General features: G+C 35.1%; 1 protein-coding gene across 3 annotated transcripts in view; it reads left to right on the forward strand.

Moving 5' to 3' along the window:
* Positions 1-27,554, forward strand: part of INTS6 (integrator complex subunit 6) — a 90,277-nt gene that overhangs the window by 20,399 nt on the left and 42,324 nt on the right. For 2 of the 3 annotated variants that reach the window (XM_072760508.1, XM_072760509.1), the window contains one exon: positions 804-893. In XM_072760508.1, coding sequence (XP_072616609.1) covers positions 804-893 — 90 coding nt within the window. Of the gene's footprint in view, positions 1-803; positions 894-10,053; positions 10,189-27,554 lie in introns of those variants that run through there. The other variant, XM_025987141.2, reaches the window with a different exon arrangement.

Raw genomic sequence — 27,554 nt, forward strand, 5'->3', positions numbered from 1 at the left:
TAATTTTTCATATTGGACTCATTAAATTTTGCTAGGCTTAGAGTAGCCCTAGTGTTCCCATGGAATGGATTTTAGAGCTCTTCCATCCATATATCCAGTTGCTTGGTTAGACACTTTGATTACAGGCCCAAATTATATTTCATTGTAATGTTCATTTACTATTTTGCCTTTCTCTCTAAGAAGTTTCCCAGAAAAATATTCTCTTTTAATTTTTAATATCCTGATATGCCAAATTATTAGAGTTATTAGAATTGAACTGTAGGGTCCCTATTAAAAAATTAAATAATTTTAGTTATATAAATATAAATGCTCACCACAAGAATTGAAACAATACAAAAATGTAGAAAGAAGTGAAAAGTCTACCTTTTCCTTTAACCTATCTCCCATTCCTTTAAGGTTAACTTCTTTTTATTTTTATTTTTTTATTTTATTTATTTTTTTTTTAAATTTTTATTTATTTATGATAGTCACACAGAGAGAGAGAGAGAGGCAGAGACACAGGCAGAGGGAGAAGCAGGCTCCATGCACTGGGAGCCTGACGTGGGATTCGATCCCGGGTCTCCAGGATCGCGCCCTGGGCCAAAGGCAGGCGCCAAACCGCTGCGCCACCCAGGGATCCCTTAACTTCTTTTTAGTATATGTTTCTCTGAACCTTTTTTTCATGTGCAAAAGGTATATACTATGCATAAAACTTACTAACAAGAAAAGTAAATTTATACAACATTCTAAGAACTGACTTTTTACTCAGAAAAATTAAACTAATGTCTAGACCTTAATATGATTAATGTGTTTTTTGAATTTAGGGACGAAACCCTTTTTTCTTGGAGCCAGCAATAATTATTACTATTACTGATGGGAGCAAGCTGACTACTACCAGTGGAGTCCAGGATGAGGTAAGTTCTATTCCTATCAGAATAGATTATGTATTTGCAGGTGAAAAATTGTTATTTGTATATGTACTGTAGGATATTGAACACCTTAAATAGATTTGATTATTTAGAGTCCCCTGTCTTCTAGGATTTACCTACCTTCTCTGTTTGTAGCAATGATCTTCAGATTTTCTTGACTAGGAATCCCTTCTGTGAAAAACATTTGAGCCTACCCCCAATTCCCAATTATATGTGTATTTTTGAGTTCATGTGAGGATGACTGTCATTTCATATAGTACATTATTTAGTGAAAATGAAATCTTATTTTCAGATTAAAAAAAAATGGCCATAGTGCTCTAACAATTTCTTTCCATATTTCAATGGATTGTCATGTGCACTCCATTGTGGAGACTTCTAGACTAGACAAGAGCAAAGCCAGGAGAAGGTTAAGACTAGGAAAAGTGAAGGTTTTTGGACATGTTTATTCAAGTCATTATAGTATATCTAGGTCATCTCATCTGTTCTCTGCTAACATGCATTGTGCAGAGCTGATTGTGTGTGGTATGATAGGGTAAATACCATAGATTTATTTGAACTTTAAGCTGTTTTTACTGTAGTGTTTGAACTGCTCTTGAGCCTTATACAGTTGACCCTTGTACCATGTGGGGGTAGGGGTGCTAACCCCCTTGCAGTAAAAAATTTGTGTATAACTTTTGAATGGCACAAAACTTGACTACTATGAGTAGTTCTTGGTGGGAACCTTTACCAGTAGCATAAACAGTTCATTAATACATATTTTGTATGTTATATGCATTATATACTATATTCTTACAGTAAAGTAACCTAGAGAAAAGATGTTATTAGGAAAACCATAAGCAAGAGAAAATACATTCATAGTACTGTACTCTATTGAAAAAATCTGCATATAAGTGGACCTGTACAGTTCAAACTCCTGTTGTTCAAAGATCAGCTGTATTTGTTATTCAAAATATGTTGATCTAGATAGGACGTGGTTTAGACTAATCTTTTTACTGTTTGCATTTGCTTTAAAATCTTAATTCTTATATTTACAAAGGGTTTGATTAAGTAGGAAAAGATTAGTTTTTAAGTTCAGTAATTTTTAGAAAGACTTCCATTGGTGATGTTGTGGGACTTGGACATGGAGTTCAGGACATGTGGGTTCTGGTCTTTGTTCACCTACTTTCTAGCAGTGAACTTTGTACCAGTTAACCTAACTTCTCCAAATCTCTTTCCTTATCCATGAAATAAAATGGTAATTCTTGTCTTACCTCAAAGGGTTGTTGCAAGACTGAAATGAAATAATGTGTGTCAAAGTGGTTGCTAGGCTATAAAGAAATGAGCACAGTACTGTTCTGTCACTAAGCAGTGGAACCAGTAGAGTTGTCAATACCTGAGCTTGATTTGTTGGAAGAGAACCAGAATTGTTTTGTTTGAGCAATTGGTATTAAAGATAATTTAGGATATAGTTCATGGAGATAGAGCTGAAAAATTTAGGTAGATTAAAATTCATAATTAAATAATTTATGGTCTATACATAATTAGTAGCATCGGAAAGCTACCTAATGGGTTTTTGGGCTTTCTTGAGCTAGGTTGACATGTATAGCCAATTATGTCCTGTCACTACCAGGAACAGATAGACATTAATTATATATATGAACAAGCCATAGAAATGTTGCCAAATTTAAATTTGAAACTTTGAGGTTGATTTTTCCCACTTTACTTTCTTTTGAGAAATTTGAGAGGAAGATTGAGGTATTGATAAAGTATTATTAATAGAGCACATAATAATTCTTCAACTTTTATATAAATGAAGTCTTTTGATGTTTTTTTTTTAATCCTTAATGATTCTGATTTGTAGTTATGATGATTGAAAAGTATTTCTGTTTTTGTTGTAAAATATTCCTACATGTGAGATTATTCATTCAGAGTGTTTTTTTGTCTTGCTGCCTTTGTACCCTTAGGGGTACAATATATTTTGTTTCCATATATCTGGATTTGTTTTGTTTGTAATGTTTGTTTTGTAGGACCTCTTTTAACTTTTAAATGTATTTTGAAATCTAAATGGGTATTGGAATTGTTCACTTTTCTTCCCAGATTTTTGGGAGGGATATTGGAGAAGTGGAACTGTGTACTTAGAGTAATCTATACCTTGCAAGTAAGATTGGGAAGATTTTCTTGTGGGCAAGCATCTTAACTTGTTTAGTTTTCTTCTGTCTTCTATGATAGCCTAGTACTAAGAACAGAGCTTATATTTAAAAATATTCATTATAGATATTATTGTATTGAGTCTGGTAGTCATCAAGATGAAAATGGATTATTATTGCTTATTGGAGGTGGAAGATTTATTTATTTTAAGGCAAAGGTTTATTTTGGTAATGTAGTTGCAGTATAGGTCTGTGAGTTGTTTTGGTTTTCACGGTTAAGAATGACTTTGATCCTTCGCATATTTGGTTCTTAATGTCCCAACAAAACTTCTCTTGTGGGGCAGAGAGAATGTACCCCAGATGTGCATATAGTTGAAGCTTTCTTTTTGCTAAATTATTGGGAAATGTTGGTCTATTCTAGCCCAAATAATCAAAATATGTGATTCATTTTAAGGAGCCTTCCAATTCATAAAAAGTGTAAAGATGCTTTTTGTTTTGCTCTTATATGTATATATGTGTATGTGTATAGATGCGTGCTACATATGATCTATGTTGTCATAATTTCTAGGGAATAACAAATAGAATTTTGCACTTTGTCTCTTTCTTTTCACATCTCTTAACCTTTGCCTTTGGCAAAACTTGATTCTTTTTTAGATTTATTGAATGAGTGAGTATATCAGTGATTTCCACATTAGATTTGTATGTATATAATTTTTGATTGGCCGTGGCTGCTATTGGTGTGTCCTGTTACTAATATGTATGGAATTGTGCATCCCCACTTGAATATCCTTTGTTCAAGAGTTATACTATCTCACATGGGGTTTTAGATCTGTTGGTACTGCTTTTCAGGAATACATGTTTCAGCTGCTTTAAAATCATCCATTTGGTGCGTAAAGCAACATAGAGCTAATGCAGTCTTCTTATTTTACAAATGAGAACATTGGGATCCAGGGAGGAAAGTGATTTGTTCAAGATTACAGCACTTTTTTATTGCCAAAATCTGGATTAGGATTGATGTAAATTCCAAAGATGTCCTAGCCCCTCTAGACCAATGCTTTTTTCCCATTGTCTCTCATGCCTTTATATTTGATTCTGTTTTTTTTTTTTTGTTGTTGTCTTAAAATTTATCTTCTATTTATGCAATTCCCTGTTTGTCTACTTTAGCTTTCTATACCGTTGTGATGTAGGGGTTACGTTGTTGTTCACTTAGTGTTCATTGAATGACTATTAACAACCAGGAAATTCATTTCTAGTCAGTGAGGATGACAAAGATGAATAGGGTAGATTTCTGTTTTTTAAGTTCACAGTCTTAACAAGGAGATTGCCTACTAAATGCTTTTGTAAGTGATAAAATAGAGATATATACTAAGTGTATGGGAGCATTGAAGAGGGAGGGGAGGGTTAATATTACCTGTTTTGTATATGTGTCAAATCCTGTGTCATGTGAATTTTTATGGTCATTTTAATTTTGATTAAATTCAAGGACTTGTGGATGATTTAGTATTAAGATGTGGCTCCTAGCCTGTATCTGTGAAATTTATAAAGAAGTTTGGTATAAAATTGTTTTGAGCCTAGAAAATAGCTCATGGAAGAACTTGGTGCAATGTCTCTTGACCTGGCTAAGTTTGTTCAGGACAGAATGACCCAATTTCCTAAAACTTACTTGTCAAAATAAGATAACAATATCATTTCCTCTATGACAGCTTAGTGTGTTAGGCGGGAGAGCAATAGCTTTATATTACAGACAAAAATCTTGAGCTGTATATCATTATTTTTACCTTATTTTATGACTTTAATTATCTTTTTTGGCTTCATTTAATGAAAGCCTAGGCAATTGTCTGAGGTGTCATGAGTATGTTTCTAGTGTTGTATTTTTGGATAACCCTCTAAGACTTTTGGTGACTGCTGTGTTGGAAGATGATGTGTGTATTTTTTGCCTCTCTCTTTTTTTTTAAATGTAGCTATTTGGTAAAACTGGTTGTTTGCAATATTCTCATTTTTGAGGAGTTAGATGGGACTTTGACTTTTGATACATGAGAACGTTATATTGCTTACCCTCATAGTAGTCCTTAATGTTGATAAGTGCAGTATTTACTCACAGTTCATCATGTTATAGTACTGATGTATCAGATGTTTTGGTAGAACCACAAAATTGTAATTAGAATTATTGAAAAAAAATTTTTTTCTGGTTTTAATTCTCTGCAAAGATCTTCTCTCACACTGTTTTGCAATGGAAAACTATTCTTAACTGCGATTCCAGGAACACATGGCTAACTATATTGCTCAATAAAGTAGCCAGAAGAAATCCTGCCAGTACCTTCTTGGCGATGAATGACATTCCAGGATAGTGTAGCAGTTATTTTTCTCTTCCTTGAAAGTGCTAATAGTAGTATTATCTTTCAAATATTGAGATTTCTATATGCTGAAGAATGTTTCTGCATCTCTTTATCAGTGTTATGATTGCCCTGGAGGCTAACATTTTAGAGAAGATATTTGCAGTAAAAAATAAAATGTTGTCTTTTGACATGGAAAGTTTTGCCTTCTTATGAGCTTCCCCAGCCTTTTAAGATGAATTAGGGACAACTACCTTTATAACTTCTTGGCAAATGTTCAGAAAGGGCATATGTTTGTAGGAAGAAAAAAAAAAGCTTGAGTAATCTCAGCTATGTGTTCAAGTGGCTACAGATTAGGGTTTTTTATCTTTCAACCCATCAGTTCTCAAAAGTTGACGTAGAACTCCCATCATTCTTTGAGATGTGGATTGGTATTAGTGATTTTTTGGATCATTCTTTGCATGTAAATGGTTTTACCTTTTATAAGGATAATCTGTAGGACCTATAATTATAGTTTATGTTAAATAAAGTCTTTGCAATCTGTAATGATCAAGACAATCCAGATTTTTTTGAGTTCTATTTCTGGTACCTCAAATAATTCAGAACCTTATCTCTCCCTCCATAGAATGTTTTGTTTTAGTAAAGTCACTAAAAATAAGTGTCAAGAGCTGTTGAAACTATTTTTAATTATGTCAGTCAAGACTTCTAAATACATACTTAAAATAATTGTTTTTTTACCCATACACTTAGAATTTTGGAGCAACTTTTTCTTTCTTCTTTTTTAAAAAGACTTCTAAGGAACCTTGAGGAATGTCATTGTAGTAAGATAGAATGTATTGAAGAGATCTGTGTGTAAATGAATTTTTGAGTTCTCATTTACCCGTTAGCAGTTGTGCCTTTTCATATTGATGTTACTAGGGGCTCAAGCAATGTTGAGATTAACTCCTGTCTTACTAATTTGCGGTTGAAATGTTCTAAACATATGTATAACATTATTGTATATGTACTTTCCAAGAACATTTAATAAGAATCTGTTGCTTGCAGATCATTTGCATTTTCTATTTTATACTCGTTTTGGCCTTGTTCTCTCAACACCTGGATTTATTATTCCTAGTGTGGTATAGAAATGTATTCATCTGCAATTATTAGTATGTTAGAAATATGTAAATTATAATAAAGAAGTTGATGCAATGTTTCAATTTAATAACCTTATACTGAATTTCAGCAACACATTTGGAATACTCTTATTGAATATATCTTTTTTCTTTCATGTGGAAAGAAAAACTCTTTAAGGATTGCCTCTGGCCAAGCACTGCAATAGAATAATTTTTAAAAAATGGCTAGCTGACCACTCTTTAATGAAGCTGTATGGCTACAATAACTAATCTGTTATCTAGAATTCTGTGGCAAGATATATAAAAGTAGTTTTTATTCAGAGGCCAAAGCAATTTCACCCTGCCTTTATTAGCCTGTCAGAACCAATAAGCAGTCAGAGACCCTGTACATGTAAGGAAAATTTTATTTAGAGATGTTTCTATTACTCTCCTGATTGTAGCTCTTCCATATGTAGACTACTATGATGTTTAGAACATTAGTTTTTCAAATGGCTGCATCAAAATCACCTTGGATGTTTAATAGAAAAATCTCTATGGCTTAGTTCTAATTCTGGAAATTATAGTTTAGTTGATCTGGATAGGGACCTGGGAATCTGTATTTTTGAAAATGTCCCAGTTGATTCTGATGCACAGATTTGAAAACTGTAGTTTTAGAACACAATGTAACTATAAATGTGTATATTTTTAAACTATAAAATATATCTTTGAAAATGAACAGCTTTAGGAAAACAACCATTTTTGACTTTGAATGCCAGCAAAATATTTTAAGATAAAACAACCTTTGGAATTGTTAAACTTGAGGATGGGTTTCCAAGGGATACGATATAGGACTTTTGTGAATATTTTTTATTGTGTTTGATACGGCTTAGAATCAATTGATTATTGGATAGCCCTGAAATACTAACTTTTGTGCCAACTACAGTCTCTCTGTATTTACTGCTTTATGGTATGCTGAATTGAGGAGGCTGCTTAGGCCCTGAGTATGAGATGAGGTAGAGGAGGAGAGTTAAGAAAAGGAGAGTAATTCATTCATATTATTTGTCATGTGCTTACTATCCCTGGCTTAATGAATATTTATCCAAAGGATAGCATAGTATTCTGTTATCCTTATTGTGCTTTTTTTTTTTTTTTTTTTTTTTAAAATTGAGAGGGGGATCGAGAGAATGGGTGGTGGTGGAGAAGGATAGAGAATCTTAAGCAGGCTCCATGCCCAGTGGGGACCCTGACATGGGGCTGGATCTCACAACCCTGAGATCATGACCTCAACCATGACCTGAGCTGCAATCAAGAGTCAGATGCTTAACTGACTGAGCCATGCAGGCGCCTCCTGGTTTGGATGTCCATAACTAGCATTATTAAAAAATACACACACACACACACACACACACACACACACATACATATACACACATACTTGACCCAGATGAGAGCAATTTATAAAGAATTGGTGATAGTTACATTTAATTTTTGCTTTCTAGAGAATTCCTGCTAAAATACTCTTCTATAATGAATTGTTTGGAATTTGAACTCTTAGATTATATTTTGGATTAACTCATTAATCATTTCTTTTTTTGGTGGGGCATGATAACTTTGGTTGTGTACAAGAATAATGGCCCACCATACGTTTATGTTTAGTACCACTATGTTCTGGGTACGGGGAATACCAAAGGTGAAATTAAGCAGGACTCTTGCCCCTAGAAAATGTATTTGAAGATAGCCAAGTAAATAAGCATTTGTAATACACTGAGATAAATCTCATGGCTCTCTCTTTTGAGAGAGCAGAAACAGGGAAGGTAGGTTTTGAGCGATGAATGAGACATTGGGCTATGACGTTTCAGGAGGAGCAAATAGCGTGCAAAAGTATGAAGGCATAAAAGGAGTGTATGGGGAGACTATATATGATAGAGTATGGTAAGTGTAGGCAGGGGGAGTGGTTGCTTGAAATGTAGATAGAGGCTGGAAGATAACCACGCTGAGGAGAGTAGACATCATTCTGTTAACATTTGGAGAGGAGGTATTGAGTGCTCAGATGTTAGGCGAGTCCCATGATCAGATTTGCATTAGTAAACTTATTCTGCCTGGGTGAAAGAAAATAGGTTGAAGGATGGTAAACTGGGAAGAACTCACAAACTACATGAAATAATCAGGAAAAATAAGGGGTATCTAAAACTAAACCATGGCTGGACAGAAAAGCAGAAATGTGGGAGATTTGATAGGTATGCTAACTAGGCAGGTCTTTAGAAATGATGAGGTTAAAAAGAAAAAAAGCAGCAGCGTTTGACAGGGGTTCTGAATCAGAGTCCAGGCTTGGGCTTCAGAGGGTTCTGTGAATTCCCTGAAAACTAATCTAGACATTGTCCATTTTTGCAATTATGCACATTCTTCTGGGGGACAGAGAGGTCTGTAGCTTTAATCATATTCTCAAAGAAGTGAAAAAAAGAGAAAGTCTAATAGTATTTTGAAGATTCCAACTGGAGATCTATGTGGACGGTGGTAGTTTTAACTGAAATGGTGATACTGGATACATAGTAGAAAGGAATATAAAATAATTCTTTGATAAAGTATTATCTTTAGTACTTTGGTACTTTGATAAAGTACCAATTTTTAAAGGAATTATGAGCCAACTTTTAAAACAATAGCTCAAAAACTTTTTCTTGCCGCCTTAGCATTCTGTCCTAGGCAAAGTATTTTGTACTTAAAAACAGAGAAACAAGCAGAATTTTATCTCTGGATGTTGATGAGTTTTTATTTTGAAGCAGATTAAATAAATAAACATTACATCAACTTGTTACTTGTCAGGTATTTAAGTTTTTAAATTTAAGGCCATAGTGATGTGAACATTTCAAATTGCTCATTTCAAGTAAGCGTGAACATTGAAATTCAAAATGCTGGGACAAGAGCATTGTGTGGTTGGGGATACCTTGTTCTAGTGTCAATTTAGTTGAGGACATAAGCCTAATTTCCTTTCTGTTCATCAGTATATAGTTTAAGAATAGTTGTAGATTGGTTTTAACCGCATTGGCAGTTTTCTACCAATTAAACCCAGTTAAAGTCAGCCTGTTAGATATATTTTATGCATCTCTAAGTCAGATTACAATTTGAGAGCTTGAAAAAGTTGAGAACTTGATCTCTTGGTGAGGCACACTCACATAAGCCGTAGGCTGCTGGTTGTTTATAAATACCTTCATTATTCTTATTTAGCTGCATTCCATAAATAGTTTTTTTTTTAATGTAAACTTCCATTTTCAATTATTCTCTTCAGATGTAATAAAATAGATTTAAATTTTTTTAGATTTGTGTATTGGGAATAAACTTTGTGCAGTGACTGAAACTATGATCTTTACATCAAGACAAGGCTACATTTTGATCTAGACAAGGCTGTTTTGGTTTATTTTTCCCCACAATCTGTCTTTTCAGGTTGAATTACTGATTTTTCCCCCTTTGTTTTGTTTGTTGTGGTTTTGATGTTTTTTTTCCTTTCAGCTAAAGGAGCAGCCCAGTGGTTTTCAAGAAGTGCCAAAGTGCACTGACTGTCTCATGATGACTGGTGCCTCAGGGAGGGTCATGATTCCTGGATACAGGATCGACCTGATCCTGGATGTCACTTCAAGCAGTCAGATCGTGGGGAAAAGCCTTGTCTAATGGCTAGCCTTCCTCAAAAGTCTGATGCTAGTCATCTCGGAAGGCCTCAGAAAAAGCCTTAAAGGTGAGCAGAGTAGAGTGTAGTTCTCTCTGGGGGCTGTGACTATTTGTTGGAGAGTATGATTCAACGTAGAGTGATAACCCTAACCTGACAAATCCAGGTTCAACTGGTAAATTAACTTTAGTTTATAAATTTGTTGATGACGATGATCAGGCTCCAACTTTAGAGTTCTTAGGAACTAATAACTTCTTAACCTTAAAATCTGTAAGGGGAGGAATTTGTATTTCCTGGGCCCTCAGAACCTTAGGTTAGTATCTGTTGTTTTCAAAGGAAGCAGCCTACTTTCATAGGTAAGGAACATTTTGGTTACAAAATTGCATTATAAGTACAGATGGATTAAAAAAAAACTAGCTATTGAGATATTTTCTTCACTAGTTTATATATTATCATCTTTTGATTGTATATTAGGCAATTGGAGATGGACACATTTTCAAATGATTTGTCTGTTGTAATTTTTTAAAAAGCAGAACCATGTTTGAAGCAGTTTATATAGGTAGCTCATATTTTATTGCATTCAACTTGAAGAATATTGGGACTGTTGCATTAATTGAATAACATTTTTTAGCTCAATAAAAAGACTTTTTAGAGATGTTTTGAGCGTTTTGTTTTGGAAAAAGTTTAATTGTAGGCTTCTTTCTCTGTGCTTTGAAGCACTTACGGAACCCAATTATTTATATAATAATCCTAGTTGCCAAATTTTCAACTAAATTCTAAAACTTGACTTAAGACTTAATAGGTTTTATTTATTTATTTATTTATTTATTTATTTATTTTTGTTGTTTTTGAGTTGTCTCTTAGAAAAAAATATATGGGCATGCACTATCCCTTATGTTTGTCCATGTTTGTGTTTAGGTATTACATGTGTATAATTATATATATGTGTGTGTGTATTTTATATCCACATACACACCCCCTCTATTAATATTAAAAATATCTACAAAAATAGAAATTTTAAAAGATGAGATGAAAAAACTTAGACAAAGGAAGTTCTGATAACTTTCTTCCTCACATCATGATGTATATATACCAGGAGTTCTCAAACTTAGAGAAACCAGGTAGTAAATATTATAGGCTTTTTAGCTTGCTTGGTCTGTTAGAACTACTCTGTTCCATTTCTGTCGGCAAGAAGCAGCTGTGGACAACGTGAGTGAGTGTGGCTGTCATCAATAAAATTTTATTTACCAAAACAAGCCAAGGGCTGGATTTGGCTGCTGGGCTATATAGTTTGCTGACCTCTGGAGTATACCCTATTTTGTAGACCAGTGCCCTAGACCTCAAATTGTTTATACTACTATCAGGTCATTTTCTCCATGAGGTTGAGAGTACATTGATCTTCCTTAATGAAGGGAGCAGAAGGTGGCTCGTGGTCAGAATATATTCAGTTTAATTGAACAGATACTGAACACCAGTGATGCTCAGAAAAATGGTTGGATGCTAGGAGCATAAGTTTGGTAAGAGAGAGGTGAACGGTTATGGCCTAGTTTAAGAAGAAAAATGATCACAGCACAAGCTGCTGAGAAAGTGAGGCTGGCACTAGGAAATGCCTCAAGTTGGACTTTGGAAGATTAATTCAGGTTGGGAAGCAGATGAGTACAAAGACATAAAAGTGATAGAAGAGACAGTGAGGGAACCATACATACCTCAGTAGTAGTGATAGTTGGCAGAGTGTTCAGGAGGTGGCGGAAATGAGACTGGATGGATGGCATGGCCCATTGTGTATGCCCTGCCAGGGAACGTAGATGGTAATAACCATTGAAGAGATTTTACTGTAGGAGAAAGTGATCTGATTTGGATTTTAGAAAGATAGTAGCAACAGTGTGGAATATACAAGGAGTAGGTAATTTTGGCGACTTTTTTTTTCAATTTCATAAAAGAGGATAAAATTGTGGGTTTTATACAAGATATAAACTTGGAATACTATTTAGCAAGAAAAGGAAATGGACTATTGACATGCTGTAACATGAATGAACCTCCAAAACAAAGATGCAAAAGACCACATATGTATGATTCCATTTTTATGGATTGTCCATAAAGTAGATCAGTGATTGCCTGGGGTGGACTGGGGACTGACTGCAAATGGGTAAGAGGGAGCTTTCTGAGGTTTGGAAATGTTCTAAAACTGAGTGGTGTGGTTGTGTAACTCTATAAATTATAACAAATAATTAAATTGGGCACTTTTAAAATGGATGATCTTTGTGGTGGGTAATTATTTTTCAATACAGTTAAAAAAATTAGACCTCACCATTGAAATTTGTTGGAGTAAAATTTTGTAAAAAAATTATTTTCGTATCATTGATTGCCAAGTAATTTAATTGCTCTTTTCTTTGAAGAGAGTGCTCTTAAACTACTAGAGTGAAAAAAAAATATATTTTTTTTTAACTTACACGACATACATTGTAACTAAGTGTGTAAGGACTACCAACTAAATAAATCAGATTATTACTAAATTGTATAGAAATCGCTTCAAGTTTAATAATTTCTTAATTTGCCTTTCCTTATTCAGTATCATATGAAGAGAACCATTCTTAAATGCTAATTTGGATAATACTAAAAAACTAGAAATAGCCTAAGGGAAATGTACTTGATTTTCTTTTTTTCAAGGAACTAATTGCTAAAGAAAGAACCTGAAGTACCATGATTTTAATTTATCAATTGGTTTTCCATAATCTTAATAGTCATTGAGAATGAATGAAAAGAATATAAAACAAGTGGAAAGTGGTTAATTACAGTAATTTATGGAGGGCTTACTACATGGTAAGGCACTGTTTCTTAGAAGCAGATTCTTACTGTGTTACTTTCTTTTATTCTTGGCTGCCAAAATAACTTAATGCCGTTGAAGTTGAATGTAATCATTAAGAAGAGTAATAAACAAGCCTTAATTTTGTTACTTTTTATTGTTTCAAGGTGATTTCCCATCTCACTTAATTCCCAATTTTGTGAAAGTGAGGAAAATGAGTTTTAGTATAGCTGATTCTCAATTGAGAGGCATGGCTGGGACTAGTCTGTTGGTTTTTTCAAGTTTATTACTTCTCATGTTATAGCGTGGGGTTTTAAAAAAAACAAAAAGCTGTAAAATAGTCCATAAGGATAGATATCTAGACCAATGGATAAATTGAGAGTTCAGAAATAAACCCACATGTTTATGGTCATTCAGTTTTCAACAGATGAGCCAAGAATTTAATGGGGAAAGAATAATGTTTTCAACAAATGATACTGGAAAACTAAGTATCCTTATGCAGGAGGGTAAAGCTGGACTTTACTTCATACCATATACAAAAATAAATGGGTGGGCAATGTAAATGTGAGAGCTGAAACTCTTAGAAGAAAACATGCAGACTAAAAACTCAGGGCTTTGGATTAGGCAGCAGTTTCTTAGACATGATGGTAGAAGCACATCCAAAGAAAAAATAGAAAAATTTGAAATCATCAAGGTTAAAAACATTTGCAATTTAAAGGATACTATTAAGAAAAGTCTGTAACAGAATAGGAGAAAATATTTGCAAAGGGCCTAGTATCCAGAATATAAAAAGACCTGTTATAACACAAAAAGAAAAAGACAACCCAATTCAAATATAGGCAATGGATTTGAAAGTATATTTCTCTAAAGACATTCAAATGACCTGTAAGCACACGAAAATATGTTTTATCATCATGAGTCATTAGGGAAATGCAAATCAAAACCATAATGGGATACCACTTTATAGCTACTATAATGGTTGTAATAAAAAAGATTGATAATAACAAATGTTGGTGAGAATGTAGAGAAACTAGAACCCTCCTACATTACTGGTGGGAGTGTAAAATGATGTAGCTGCTATGGGAAGTAGTTTGGCAGTTCCTTAGGAAGTTGAACCCAGAGTTATCCGGTGAGCCCCAAATTCCACTTCTTGCTGTGTACCCTAGAGAAATGAAAATATGTCCACATAAAATGTCTTATTAGCATTAATTATCATAACTAAAAAGTGGAAACTGATGGGCAGATGAACACAATGTGGTTTTGACATATAATGGAATGTTTTATTTAGCCTTAAAAGGTAATTAGATTCTGACACATACTACAACGTGGCCTAATTTTGAAAATAAGCTAAGTGAAAGACGCCAGATATAAAAGGCCAGTCACTGCATGATACCATTCATATGAAATCCTCAGAATAGGTAATTCCATGGAAACAGAAACATACAGTGGTTGCTAGGGGTGAAGGGTAGGAGTTGATGCTAATGTGAATAGGGTTTCTCTTTTGGGTGATGGAAATGCTCTGAAATTAGGTAGTGGTGATGGTTGTATAACTCTGCCTCCCTGGATCAACCATTCCAAAAAAATGAAATAAATGGAAAAACTCGTATCTTTACCCTTGCATACCCTATTTCCTTCTCTAGTGACTGTTAAATTTCCTTATTTCCTTTCATAGCAAATTTAGAAATTATTTCTGATATCTTCTTGGCTTCCCTACCTCCTTTTTTATTCTTTAATCTGTTGCAATCTAGCTTCTGATTTCTACCATTTTTAATAAGGTCACTAGTAGTAACATAATCATCTTAACAGATTCAGTCATTCGTTTTTAATTTTTCTCTTTCAGAGGTTTTGCCAGCATTATTGAATACTTTCTTAAAAGTAGCTTCCAGGTTTACACTGTCCTGACTTTCATTTGGCTTTCGGTTCCATTTAATCCTTAATTTTGCTTTATGACCATCCACTTACGCTTCTTACTGGCTTGATCTTAGATTTTTTTTTTTTATATATATTTGGCATGCTCCTTTTAGGCAATTTCATGTATTCCCAGAGCTTCATCTACCAAATACATACAGATTTCCATTTATAAAGCAGATTCCCAAGATTTGTTTTTCTAGCCGTTGTCTTTAAACTTCCTTACTTTTAATTTTTGATTCCATAAGCATCAGTAGATAGACATAACGAATAAACAAAAGCTCTTTAGGGTCCTCAATAATTGTTAAGCATGAATGGCACTACAGTATAAACTGTTAGGGCACTGCTGCTCTGGGGTGGGGGGTGTATGTATTTTATTGAGATATAATTGACATAATTTAGTTTTGGATGCACAACATAATGATTTGATATTTTGTATATATTATGAAATCATCACTGCAGTAAATCTAGTTAACATTGATTACAACACAGAAAATTTTTCTTGTGATGAGAACTTTTAAGATCTACTCTCTTAGTAACTTTCAAATATTCAGTGCAGTATTAACAGCAGTCACCAGGCTATTCTTGACATCCCCATGATTTCTTTATTTTATAACTGAAAGTTTATACCTGTTGACCCCCTTCACCCATTTTGCACATTCCTACCTGCGTTTATCTCTCTCACTGAGTTTTGATGCTACTTAGGCGTTCTCCCTTTTGCCCTTATTTCTTACCTTTGGATATCTATACTCCCCTTACCAGGCATAAAAGGCCCTTTATGATTTCATCCCAACTTTCCCCATGGTTTATTTGGTTTACACTGCAACTGGGTGCTTCACTAACACCACAGTGTCCCTGTTGTGTATGGAGTCCATCACACTCTTACTTACCGCTGCCTGTTCCATAATTCTGGGACGCTTCTTATCTCTTCTCACCCCTCTCTTTCCCAAACCTACTCAGTCTCTGTTGATACTGGTCGGAATACTACCTTCTGTAAAGCTTTTAGGCATTTAGTTGCATTTTCTTTTCTGTACTTCTAGGGCTTAATTTTTGTCACTCTTACCATATTCATTCTGTTACTTGTTAACCTCTCTTACTACCACTAGATGTTGTGGCCTCCTGGCAGGCTCTTCAATTTGGAAAATCCTATCCTTGAAGTTATTTCTTTAACAATTTTTTTCCCCATTTCCATCTCTATTCTGACTTCCGAGTGTATCCATTATTAGCACCATCATCATTGTCACTCTTAAATTCTTCCTACTTCCATCTTTGTCTTTGTTTTTTCTTGGAGTTTTCCTTAACTGGATTGTTCTATTGAGGTGAAATTCACATAACATAAAATTAATCATTTAAAAATGACCAATTGAGTGGTATATAATAAGCCTTTCCTTTTTGTTTTTTTAAAGATTTTATTTATTTATTGATGAGAGAGAGAGAGAGAGAGGCAGAGACACAGGCAGAGGGAGAAGCAGGCTCCATGCAGGGAGCCAGATATGGGACTCAATCCCGGGTCCCCAGGACCACACCCTGGGCTGAAGGCAGGCTCTAAACCTCTGAGCCACCTGGGCTGCCCAAGCCTTTCCTTTTTAATAAAAGTCTCATTATTAGAAAAAAATCTAAAGATGCTGTAATATAGTGCATTGTTTTTTTTTTTTTTTTTAAGATTTTATTTATTTATTCATGATAGACATAGAGAGAGAGGCAGAGACACAGACAGAGGCAGAAGCAGGCTCCATGCTGGGAGCTGACTTGGGACTCGATCCCGGGACTCCAGGATCACACCCCCGGCCAAAGGCAGGCACCAAACCACTGAGCCACCCAGGGATCCCCAGTGCATTGGTTCTTTAATCCCAAGCAGCAAGTAAGAAATGCTAGAATTGGTAGCTGCTTTCTTTCATATACCTTTTCTCAGATCATTTCAATTTCAGTATTTTAAGGTTTTAAACTGTTCTTGGAAATAATCAGAAAAATAATTGATCTGGGACACCTGAATTACTCAGCAGTGAACATCTGCCTTCGGCCCAGGGCGTGACCCTAGGGTCCTGGGATCGAGTTCCACATCGGGCTCCCCACAGGGAGCCTGCTTCTTCCTCTGGGTGTGTGTCTGCCTCTCTTTGTGACTCTCGTGAATAAAGAAATAAAAACTTAAAAAAAAAAAAAAAGAATTGAGGATTGTTAAAAGGTAAAACCTTAGGAGAGAAAGGAAGTTGAAGGATTAAATCTTGAGTTGTAGAACTATTCTTATATCTACTGGGAAAGGATATCCCAGTATCCTAAAAATAAGGTCCTGATCCTAGTTACGTGGATTATTGTTGTTGTTTGTTCTGAGGGAAGAGCTAAGGGTGTGTTACATTTGAGAAAGGAGATTTAAGAAATACTCTATGTCACTAAAAATGTTAACATTTTATTTGAAGCTTTTGTCCATCTACATTATCTAAGGAAATCTGAGGAACTGGGACTAGCATGGGACTTGATCCTGGAGGTTCTAGCTTTCTGTTTCTTAAATCACAAACGCTTTAAGCCTTAGTTTGATTTAGAAGTGTGTTTCCTTACCTTTAATGCACATAGAGTGCTTCTTTGAATGCAAATGTTCTGCAACAGAGCAAAACAAATAGACAAGCATCTAGTTGAACCTTCAAGGATTTTGAAAATCTTCTGGCAAGTTTATTTTTTAGGGTATTGGTTCAGCTGCTGTAATTAGATAACAGAAGTAGAGGCTTAAAAAGATGGAAAGCTTTTTCTCTCCCATCAGAGACAGAATTAGCGGTCTGGGAGATAGGGTGGTTCTGCCCCAAACTGTTGTGTAGGCCCCAGTTTCCTTCTCTTTTGTCACTTAGTCTTTGCTTTTATCTGAATGATTGATAACTGGTTTTACAACACACTCTACCTAGTTCAACACTACAACTGAATTTCAGCCTGTGAGAAGGAGTAACGAGGGCAGGCAGCCGCCTGGGTGAGCATGACCTAAAACTGGTATATGACAGCTCCAATCGGAGTCCATCAACTAGAACTTGACCACACTTACTGTAAGGCAGAGTGGGTGGCCATGTGTCTAGCTAAAATTTGGGTGTCTTGATTGGCAAGAAGGGAGATTTGTTTTTAAGATTTCCACTGAGACATTTCTGAAATAAAACATAAAGGTTTTAATTTTATTTTAAAAGCTTTGGAACCTGCTTTCTAATATCACCACTTGTTCTAAGTTTATCTTGTGTATTTTTGCCCCAAACCTGGAATCATATCAGGTTCTGTGTATTAGGAAGCGGCTTATGTAAATAAAGATGATAACCTGGGTTTTAGAGGTGGACTATTGAGTTGGTCATTGTTTTGAGGCCTTTTCAATGGACAGAGTTAGGAAATACATTTTTTTTCTTAAAACAAAATATGTCATGAATTTATACTAGCATTTCAATTAAAATGTAAAGTAGGTATTTAAAATGTACTGGTTAAGGAGTGTGTTTATGTTATAAAGACTTAAGTTTGTTGGTTCTGCAGCTAATTAGAGGTGTAACCTAATATCTTGTTCAAAGCTTTAGTTTCCTCAATTTTAAGATGGGGATAATGATAACTATATCTCATGGTTATTGTTGATTAAATTAGATAGTGCTTATGACATTTTACTTTTTTTTTTTTTTTTTTTAAGATTTTATTTATTCATGAGAGACACACAGAGAAAGGCAGAGACACAGGCAGAGGGAGAAGCAGGCTCGATCCCTGGACCCTGGAGTCACCACCTGAGCCAAAGGCAGGTGTTAGGGCAGCCCGGATGGCTCAGCGGTTTAGCGCCACCTTTGGCCCAGGGTGTGATCCTGGAGACCTGGGATCGAGTCCTGCATTGGGCTCCCTGAATGGAGTCTGCTTCTCCCTCTACCTGTGTCTCTGTCTCTGTCTCTCTCTCTGTGTGTCTCTCATGAATAAATAAAATCTTTAAAAAAAAAAAAAAAAGGGGGAAGGCAGATGTTCAACCACGGAGCCACCCAGGCGTCCCAAGACATTTTCCTGTTTTTATTATTCTCTATCACATTACAAAAAAGGAGAAACTTCTAATTCTTGTAGGGATCAGAGAAGACTTCCTCATGAAGGCACCATTGGTACTTTAAAGAAAGATGGAATTTTATTTATTTATTTATTTATTTATTTAATTTATTTTTTTGAAAGATGGAATTTTAATGGGATAGAGAAGTTTTTGGAAAAGTATCAGGACAAGAGACTAGCTCAGGGAGTTGAGAGAGTGTGATCTCCATTAATAAACACTGCAGCATAGGATTTTGTTTTGACCTTTAAAAAACAAAGAAAAGAAAGAAAGCCATTTTTCCTTCATAGCGTTTACCATAATGTCTATTACATAGTAATCTGTGTGTCTCTCTGGCTAATGTCAACCAACCTTCCTGCCCCAGAAAGGCAAGGACTATCCTTTCTAACCCCAGTGCCTGGCATAGAGTAGTTAACTCTGTTGATATTCATACCATGAACGAATTTTTACAGCATTAATAAATACTACAAAATTTAGCATGTGATTATATGCATGTATTATCTTTCTGCAGTTAATTCATAAGTGTGATGTTATCCTTAGCCCTGCTATAGTTTAGGAAGTACTAATTGACCTAATTTCTTTAAAATCAATAACGTTTAATTCTCTGCAGATTTTTGCCACTTATTTATTTACTGACAGCATTAATTCTTCATATATTTTTACGAAAAGAATGGATTAACAAATGAGTTTGCTAATACTATAGTCTGCTTGGATCCAGTTCTCAGCCATGTTATGAACTATATGCCTAGTAACTTACTGTTAATAAGAGATTAAAGTACGTAAAGTACTCCTTAGAGTAAAGACACTCTGATGCTTCCATTTTGTTATATTGCATTAAATGGGAAAGAACAGGATACATAGTTATCTAAGACAGAAGTCCAGTACTCCCATGGAGTGTGTGTATGTGTGTGTGTTCACGCGTGCACATGTACACACATCTTGTCTGGTCCATGGAAAAGACTGAGAATGAGTATTCTCACCTGGATCTTTAGAAAGGCATTCTTAGAAAGGAGGCAGCATTTTATGGTATAAGACCCCAGGCTGCAAACTAAATTGCGTATGTATTCTAGGACCTTTTTCTTTCCTTTTTTTAATTTGTCACTAAATATATGGTACTCCATTTGTACTGGCTTATATTTCCTTTGTTGTTGTTTTTATTGTCCTTTTTGTTTAGCCACAATGTATATATATATACAATAAAATACAGTACTTTTAAGTATAAAACTTGATGAGTTTTGATAAAAGTGAATATCATGTCAACAGCATGATCATGATATAAAATATATATCTACCATTCCAAAAAAATTTTCTTTGCTGTGTCCCTTTGCAGTTTATTTCTGTCATCATCTCCTGGAAACAGCTGATCTGCTTCCTGTCACTCTATCTATGTCTATCTAGTTTTGTTTTTTCTAGAATGTCATGTAAATGGGATCATAGAATGTATAGTCTGTTGGGTCTTGCTTTTTTCACTTAGCATAATGCTTTTGAGATTCATCTATATTGTTGCATGTTTCAGTGGTTTGTTCCTCTTAATTGTTGGGTGATACTCCAGTGTATGCTGTACTACAGTTTGCTTATCCTCTTACCAGATGGAAGATTTATGTTTTTTGTTTGTTTGTTTGTTTTCTTTGACCATTATGAATAAAGTCACTGTGTACATTGGCAGACGGGTCCTTTTATGGACATAACTTTTCATTTCTTTTGGACATATACATAGGAGTACAGTTGGTGGGTGATAAAAGTGTATATCTAACTTTATAAGAAACTGGCAAACTGTTTAGCAGGGTTGCCGTAATAGTTTTGCATTTTCACAGGGAATAGGAGAGTTGTAGTTGCTCTGCATCTGTCCAACACTTCAGTTTTTTCAGTCTTTTAAATTTTAGACAACATGGTATGTAGTGGTATCTCAGTTTGGTTTTAGTTTGCATTCCCTAATGACTAATGGTGTTGAACATCCTTTCGTGTATTTATATGCCACCTGTATATCTTCTTTGGTGAAGTGAGTGTTCTCATCTGTTGCCTATTTTTTATTGGATTATCTTACTTCATTGAGTTTTGAGAATCTTTGACATATTCTGGATACAAGTCCTTTTTGTTGGATACATGTTTTTCAATATTTTCTCTCAGCCTATGGCTTTTTCCTTCTTTACAGTGTCTTTTGAAGAGGAGAAGCTTTAAATTAATTTTTTTTCTTTTAGAGTTGTGCTTTCTGTATCCTGTTTCAGAAATTTTTGCCTAAATCAATGTTACTAAGATTTTTCTCCTGTATTTTTTCTTTCTTTTCTTTTCTTTTCTTTTCTTTTCTTTTCTTTTCTTTTCTTTTCTTCTTTTTTCTTTTCTTTTCTTTTCTTTTTTCTTTTTTTTTCTTTTCTTTTCTTTTCTTTTCTTTTCTTTTCTTTCTTCTTCCTTTCCTTTCCTTTCCTTTCCTTTCCTTTCCTTTCCTTTCCTTTCCTTTCCTTTCCTTTCCTTTCCTTTCTTTTCTTTCTTTCTTTCGATTTTTTTTAATTTATTCATGAGAGACACACAGAGAGAGAGAGAGAGAGAGAGAGAGGGGCCGAGACACAGGCAGAGGGAGAAGCAGGCTCCATGCCGGGACTTGATCCTGGGACCCCAGGATCACACCCTGGGCTGAACGCAGTGCTAAACAGCTGAGCCACCCGGGGATCCCCTCTCCTGTATTTTCTTGAAGGAGTTTTATAGCATGATCTCTTACTTTTAGGATCATGATTCATTAGAATTTATATGTCTCATGGGAGGAAAGTATTGAGGTTCATTTTTTGATGCATCATTAACTATAATCCTATTAGTATTATTTGTTAAAAAGGTAATCCTTTCCCCATTGCATTGTTGTGGCATCTTCGTTGAAAGTCATTTGGCCACTTGTAACGGTTTCTGGGCTTTCTGTTTTGTTGATTTCTATGTCTTTTGCTGGTACAGCACTGTCTAGTCTATTATTTTATAAATCCTGAAGTCAGTTAGTTTAAGTCTTCAGTTTGTTCTTTTCCAAAATTGTTTTATCTATCCTAGGTCTTTTGAGTTTTCATAATATTTTGGAATTAGTTTGATAATTTTTACAAGAAAGCTTGCTGCATTTTCTTTTAAGTAAGCTCTAAGACCAACGAGGGGTGTGAACTTAGAATGTCAAGATCAAGAGTTGCATGCTCTACTAGACTGAGCTAGCCAGGCACCCTGCCTACTATAATTTTGATTGAAATTACATCGAATCTGTAAGTTAATTTGGAAAAGCGGACACCTTATTATTCTAGTTCATGGAAATGGTAATCTCAGATTTTTTTAGTCTAATTTTTCTCAGTGATTTTTATTGTTGTCACTCTGTGTTTTGCCACAGATATTTTGATGCAACTGTTCATTAGTCTTTACTTCCAATTTCTGATTGTTGCTTGCGCATAGAGTTGATCTCTCTATTTTGACCTTATATATATAACCTCTTATTTTTCTAAATTCACTATCCTACAGTAGCTTTTTGGGAATTTTTTTTTTTTTTTTGCATACAGAATCATGTTGTTTGTGAATATAGACAGTTTTCCTTACATGTTTTCATATCTGTGTGCTTATTCTTTTCTTAATGAATGTTGCTGGTAAATGTGATGAGAATGGACATCTTTGCCTCGTTCTTGATCTTGGGGGATGAGGTGGGGAGTGAAACCTTTCACCGTGTAAGTGTGTTGTTAACTGTAGGTTCTTTGTATATTCTTTTTATCAGATTGTGGAAGTTCTCTTTTGTACCCAGTTTGCTGAGGTTTCTTTTTTAATCACGAATAGATATGGAATTGTCAAATGTTTTTAATGCATATGTTCAGATTATCATATGACTTTAAAAAAATCTTCTTAATGTAGTGAGTTACATTGATTAGTTTTTGATGTAAACCAACAGTTTTTGGATGTACATATATTTGTGTATGTATCCTTGTTATATATTCTGTAGATGAGGAAGCTAATATGCAAAAGTTGTGATGTAAGTAAGCAAACAGTAGGAACACAGAAAGCAGTAATTTGAATTATTTGATCTAAAGTCCAGCAGGAAAATAGTTTTTAGTAAGGTGATCATATGTGGCATAGTGTGAACATTAGATGGGAATCCAGATAAGTAACAGGATGTAGCAAAATGGGAGAACGTAGGTTTAAGTATTGGTTTTTCCCAAACCTGCAATAATTTGGACAAGATGTATCAATCTCTTTATGGTAAGGCTTCTTTACCCTCCTCCTACTCCCAAATGATAATTCTATGTTGCTTTGATTTTTTAAGAAACATTATCTACCCATTTTCTGCCCTCTTCAGTTTTTCTGAAATCAGGAGAAATGTGTTAGCTCTCAGCAGGGAGGTAACCTGTGGTGGACTTGTATCTGGTAGTGTCTATGTCAGTGCATATTTTAGGCGTAGATGTGGGTCATTTAGCTATCACTCAGGCTGAACTATTTGCTTTGCTAGTACCTCATGTCAGGTGAAATTTTTATATTCTATAAGAGTTAAAATGTTTCAGTTTAATGTGAACGTTTGGCTAGTAATTACACTTACACAAGGACTAGTAATAAGGGCAAGATTTCCTTCCCATTCTCATTTTTCTTTTCACAAAGGCTTTTAATTACTTGCATTTTTAATTGTGTTTATTCACGCATGTCCAGTTTTCAAAACTTTTTATTATGGAACTTTCAAATATATATAAAAGTAGGGAAAATAAAATAATCGTCAAGAACCTTTATCCAGCTTTAATTGTTACACACATTTTATTGGTCTTGTTTTTTATCTGTTCTGCCCCTACTGCCATATACATTTTTAGGGGGGAATATTTTATCTATCTAATATTTACTTACTGATTTTAAAATACTTCATTTGGGGCAGCCCGGGTGGCTCAGTGGTTTAACGCCACCTTTGGCCCAGGGCCTGATCCTGGAGACCTGGGATGGAGTCCCACATTAGGCTCCCTACATGGAGCCTGCTTCTCCCTCTGCCTGTGTCTCTGCCCCCCTCCCCCGTGTCTCTCATGAATAAATAAATAAAATCTTTTTTAAAAAATTAAGACTTCATTTATCTTAGATACACCCCATGTTTATAAGCAGCAGGAGGAGCAGAGGGGGAGGGGTGAGGGAGAGGATAAGAATCTCGAGTAGACTCTGCACAGAGTTGGGCTTGATCTCCCAACGCTAAGAACATGACTTGAGCCAAAACCAAGAGTCAGTTGCTTAATGGACTGAAGCACCCTGGTGCCTTGGGAATATTTTAAAGCAAATTGCAAACACTGGATCATTTCACTCACAAATACTGTATGTATCTTTAACATAAGATGGACATCTAAATGTATCTGTCTACATCAGCAGTGTTCTATAGCCCCGTGAGACATTAATATATTTTAACATTTTGTTGAACTTAAATTTTTTTTTTTTAAGTGAACTTTGTCTGGTGTGGGGCTCAAACTCACAACCCTGAGATCAAGAGTCACATGCTCTACCCACTGAGCCAGCCAAGTGCTCCTAAATTTAATTTTTAAATGTAGTTACTTTTTAAATAAGTTAAATTAATTTATTTTTAATTTATCTTTATAGCTTCACAAAAATTTTAAGGAGTCCAGTAAATAATAGTCCAATATCTAATCTATCTCCCAGTTTCCCTAATTGTTTCATAAAGGTTGACAGCTATTTGAATGAGAATCCAAACATTGTTCATACATTACATCTGATTGTTATATATTTTTAGCTAGAAGTTTCATAAGTTTAACATAAATTTGGCTTCCTAATACTAGCTTGGAAAGTTTTAAAGAACTTACTGTAGTATGGCAAATCAACACTGAAATTAAAAAAAAATACGTATACAGTAGATTACCTAATGTACAATAGGCAATGCAAATCAAGGCAGTTGAAATTATTAAAGTTCTGAGAAGTAAAACTTTCCCTAATTATAAAGAATTGTTGGGATCCCTGGGTGGCTCAGTGGTTTAGTGCCTGCCTTTGGCACAGGGTGTGATCCTGGAGACCTGGGATCAAGTCCCACGTTGGGCTCCCTGCATGGAGCCTGCTTCTCCCTCAGCCTGTGTCTCTACCTCTCTCTCTGTCTCTCATGAATAAATAAATGAAATCTTAAAAAAAAAAAAAAAAAAAAGAATTGTTACTGAGGAATCAAACATGTGACCGAAGTCCACCTTTCAAAGAGAAGCATTATCTAATTTAGTAATTTATAAATGAAATAAAAAGAATACAATAATCAAATGGAAATGCAAATGAAACCCTGCTAGTCTTCAATATACCTTGAAATTATACTTTTCGAACAGAAGGCGCTAGTGAGGTCAAGAGCTTAACAGGCTATGATGTTCTTAACTTCTAAAGGCCGAACGGACTGAGAAGAACCTTTAGACACATTGTAGAGAAGACTTATGATACTGAAACTCTGTGGTATGGAAGAAGAGAGGAGTATGAAGCTGTATGGATAATTGTGTGCTGTTGTTGCAAAAAATTTTATATACATTAAATGTTAAATTTTGGGGAACCAAAGAAATATGTTAAATTGGTGATATGCCTTAGAATCACATGTTGTAAGTAATAGGTGTGTTGGTAGGTTAAATGAGATGATTCAAGCAGGATGTTAATCAAAACTGTAGCACAGAGTTCAAAATAATTGTCAGGTTGTTAACCTGCTACGTATTTTGGGGCAATATTTGTTATAAACAAGAGGTCTTTAAGCTTTATCTCTCTTTGCTTCTTGGAATTATCAAGAAAATTATCAAGAAAAGCTTGTTATTTTTAGAGGCGGGGGTATAGTCTGTTTGCAGAAGATAGGGACATATATAACATGCTGTGGGAAGTCTTTTGATAAGTTTTCATACTCAAAATGTTAAGTGTTCTCAGTTACCTCGAAAATAATAGCCTCATAGTGATTCAGAAAGCTTTTACTATTTATTTTTTAAAGTTTCTTTAGCAACGTGCTTTAAATTAAACTTCTGACCTAATACTTTATAATTTGTTACAGTTTTAATGTTGGGTTCTTTATAATTTGAGATATCATTAATAGTTGTGAGTAGTTACACGTACATCTTTTGAGAAAAATACTTTTTGTGTCTGTATTTGAAACTTAGTAGTTTTTTTTTTTTAAAGATTTACTTATTTACTTGTGATAGACATAGAGAGAGAGAGAGAGAGGCAGACACAGGCAGAGGAAGAAGCAGGGTCCATGCTGGGAGACCGACGTGGGACTCGATCCGGGGACTCCAGGATCGCGCCCGGCCAAAGGCAGGCACTAAACTGCTGAGCCACCCAGGGATCCCCAGTTTGTAGTTTTTAAAAAATTTATGCTTTACCATTTTGAGCATTTTTTAGGAAAGATTTTATTTATTTATTTGACAGAGAACTAGCACAAGCAGGGTTTGCTGCAGTGGGAGAGGGAAAAGCAGGTTCCCCACTGAGCAGGGAGCCTGATGTGGGCTCAGTCCCAGGAACCCGGGATCTCTACCCAAGTTGAAGGCAGACGTCCAACTGACTAAGCCATGCAGGCGTCCCTATTTTGAGCATGTTAAATCATCACTTATATAGTAGAGAAAGTGTCAGGGCCTTAGCACATATCATAGTCTATTTTTTCATCAATAATTGTTTTTGGTATTAGTCCCTTGCTTTTTGCTTTCATTAACCTGTTTCTTCCTCTCGTTCCTATTCCTTTTGCCATCAGTCATCCTGGTGCTTTTCCTAAACTATTACATTAGCTCCCCAACTCGTCTTAGTTTTTTTCAGTCTGTCATGCCATGGTAGTAATGATTCTAAAGCACACAACTTGAGTGTGTTATTCTACTGTTCACTACTTTCAGTCGTCCACTAGATTCCTTAGTGCCCTTCACAACTTAGGCACCTTATTTATCCATACATCATTTATTTATTGAGCCATATTTATTGAGTTTCTTCTATGAAGCAGACACTGCGTTAGGCTTTGAGGATCAAATGGTGAGTAAAAACAAGCAGGAGCTCTGTCCCCTTTGGTCTAGTTAAAAAGACAAATGTTAGTAAAAATATCACATAGATAAAATAGAATTGCAATGATCATATATCCTGCAGAAGAGGAATATGTGCTATAAGAGCTTACAGTAGGGGTATACTAGATCTGGTCGAGGCCAGGAAAAGCTAAGGTCTGAAGAAATGAGTAAGATTTACTACACAAAAAGTGGGAAAGATGATCATATCCGGCGGAGGGATTGTATAAAAACTCTTTTCCCAAAGGGAGTGTGTTTTGAGAACAAAACTAGAAAAAGGCTAATGTGACTTGGTGCATAAAAGAAAAGGGATCATTGTATAAAATGGAAAAGAAGGTTGAGCTTGACTCTTAAGTGATATTTCAAAGGTTAAATCAGCTAGATTTGCTGGCATATATTACATTTGGGGGTAAGGAAGAGGGAGGTAGCTTCTTGCAATACTGGAGAGATTATAGTAGGATTCACTGAGCTAGAAATGTTGAAAGAGTGTCATTTTGGGTGGAGGATAATCATGACTTCAGTTTTGAATATTGAGTTTAAGGTACCTTTGAGCCATTCAAGGAAAGTGTCAAGTTGGCAGAAGACTATTTGGTGCTTGGAAGAAAGATCTAGGCTGGACATATAAAAATGTTTTATATTATCTGAGTATAGATAGTAAATGGAGCTGTAGGCAGATGGGTTGTAAATTGGCCAAGCCTTAGAACTTACAGCCTTGAGGATCTCTAGC

Source organism: Vulpes vulpes, chromosome 6 (genome assembly GCF_048418805.1).
Source record: "Vulpes vulpes isolate BD-2025 chromosome 6, VulVul3, whole genome shotgun sequence".
Classification (NCBI taxonomy): Eukaryota; Metazoa; Chordata; class Mammalia; order Carnivora; family Canidae; genus Vulpes; species Vulpes vulpes.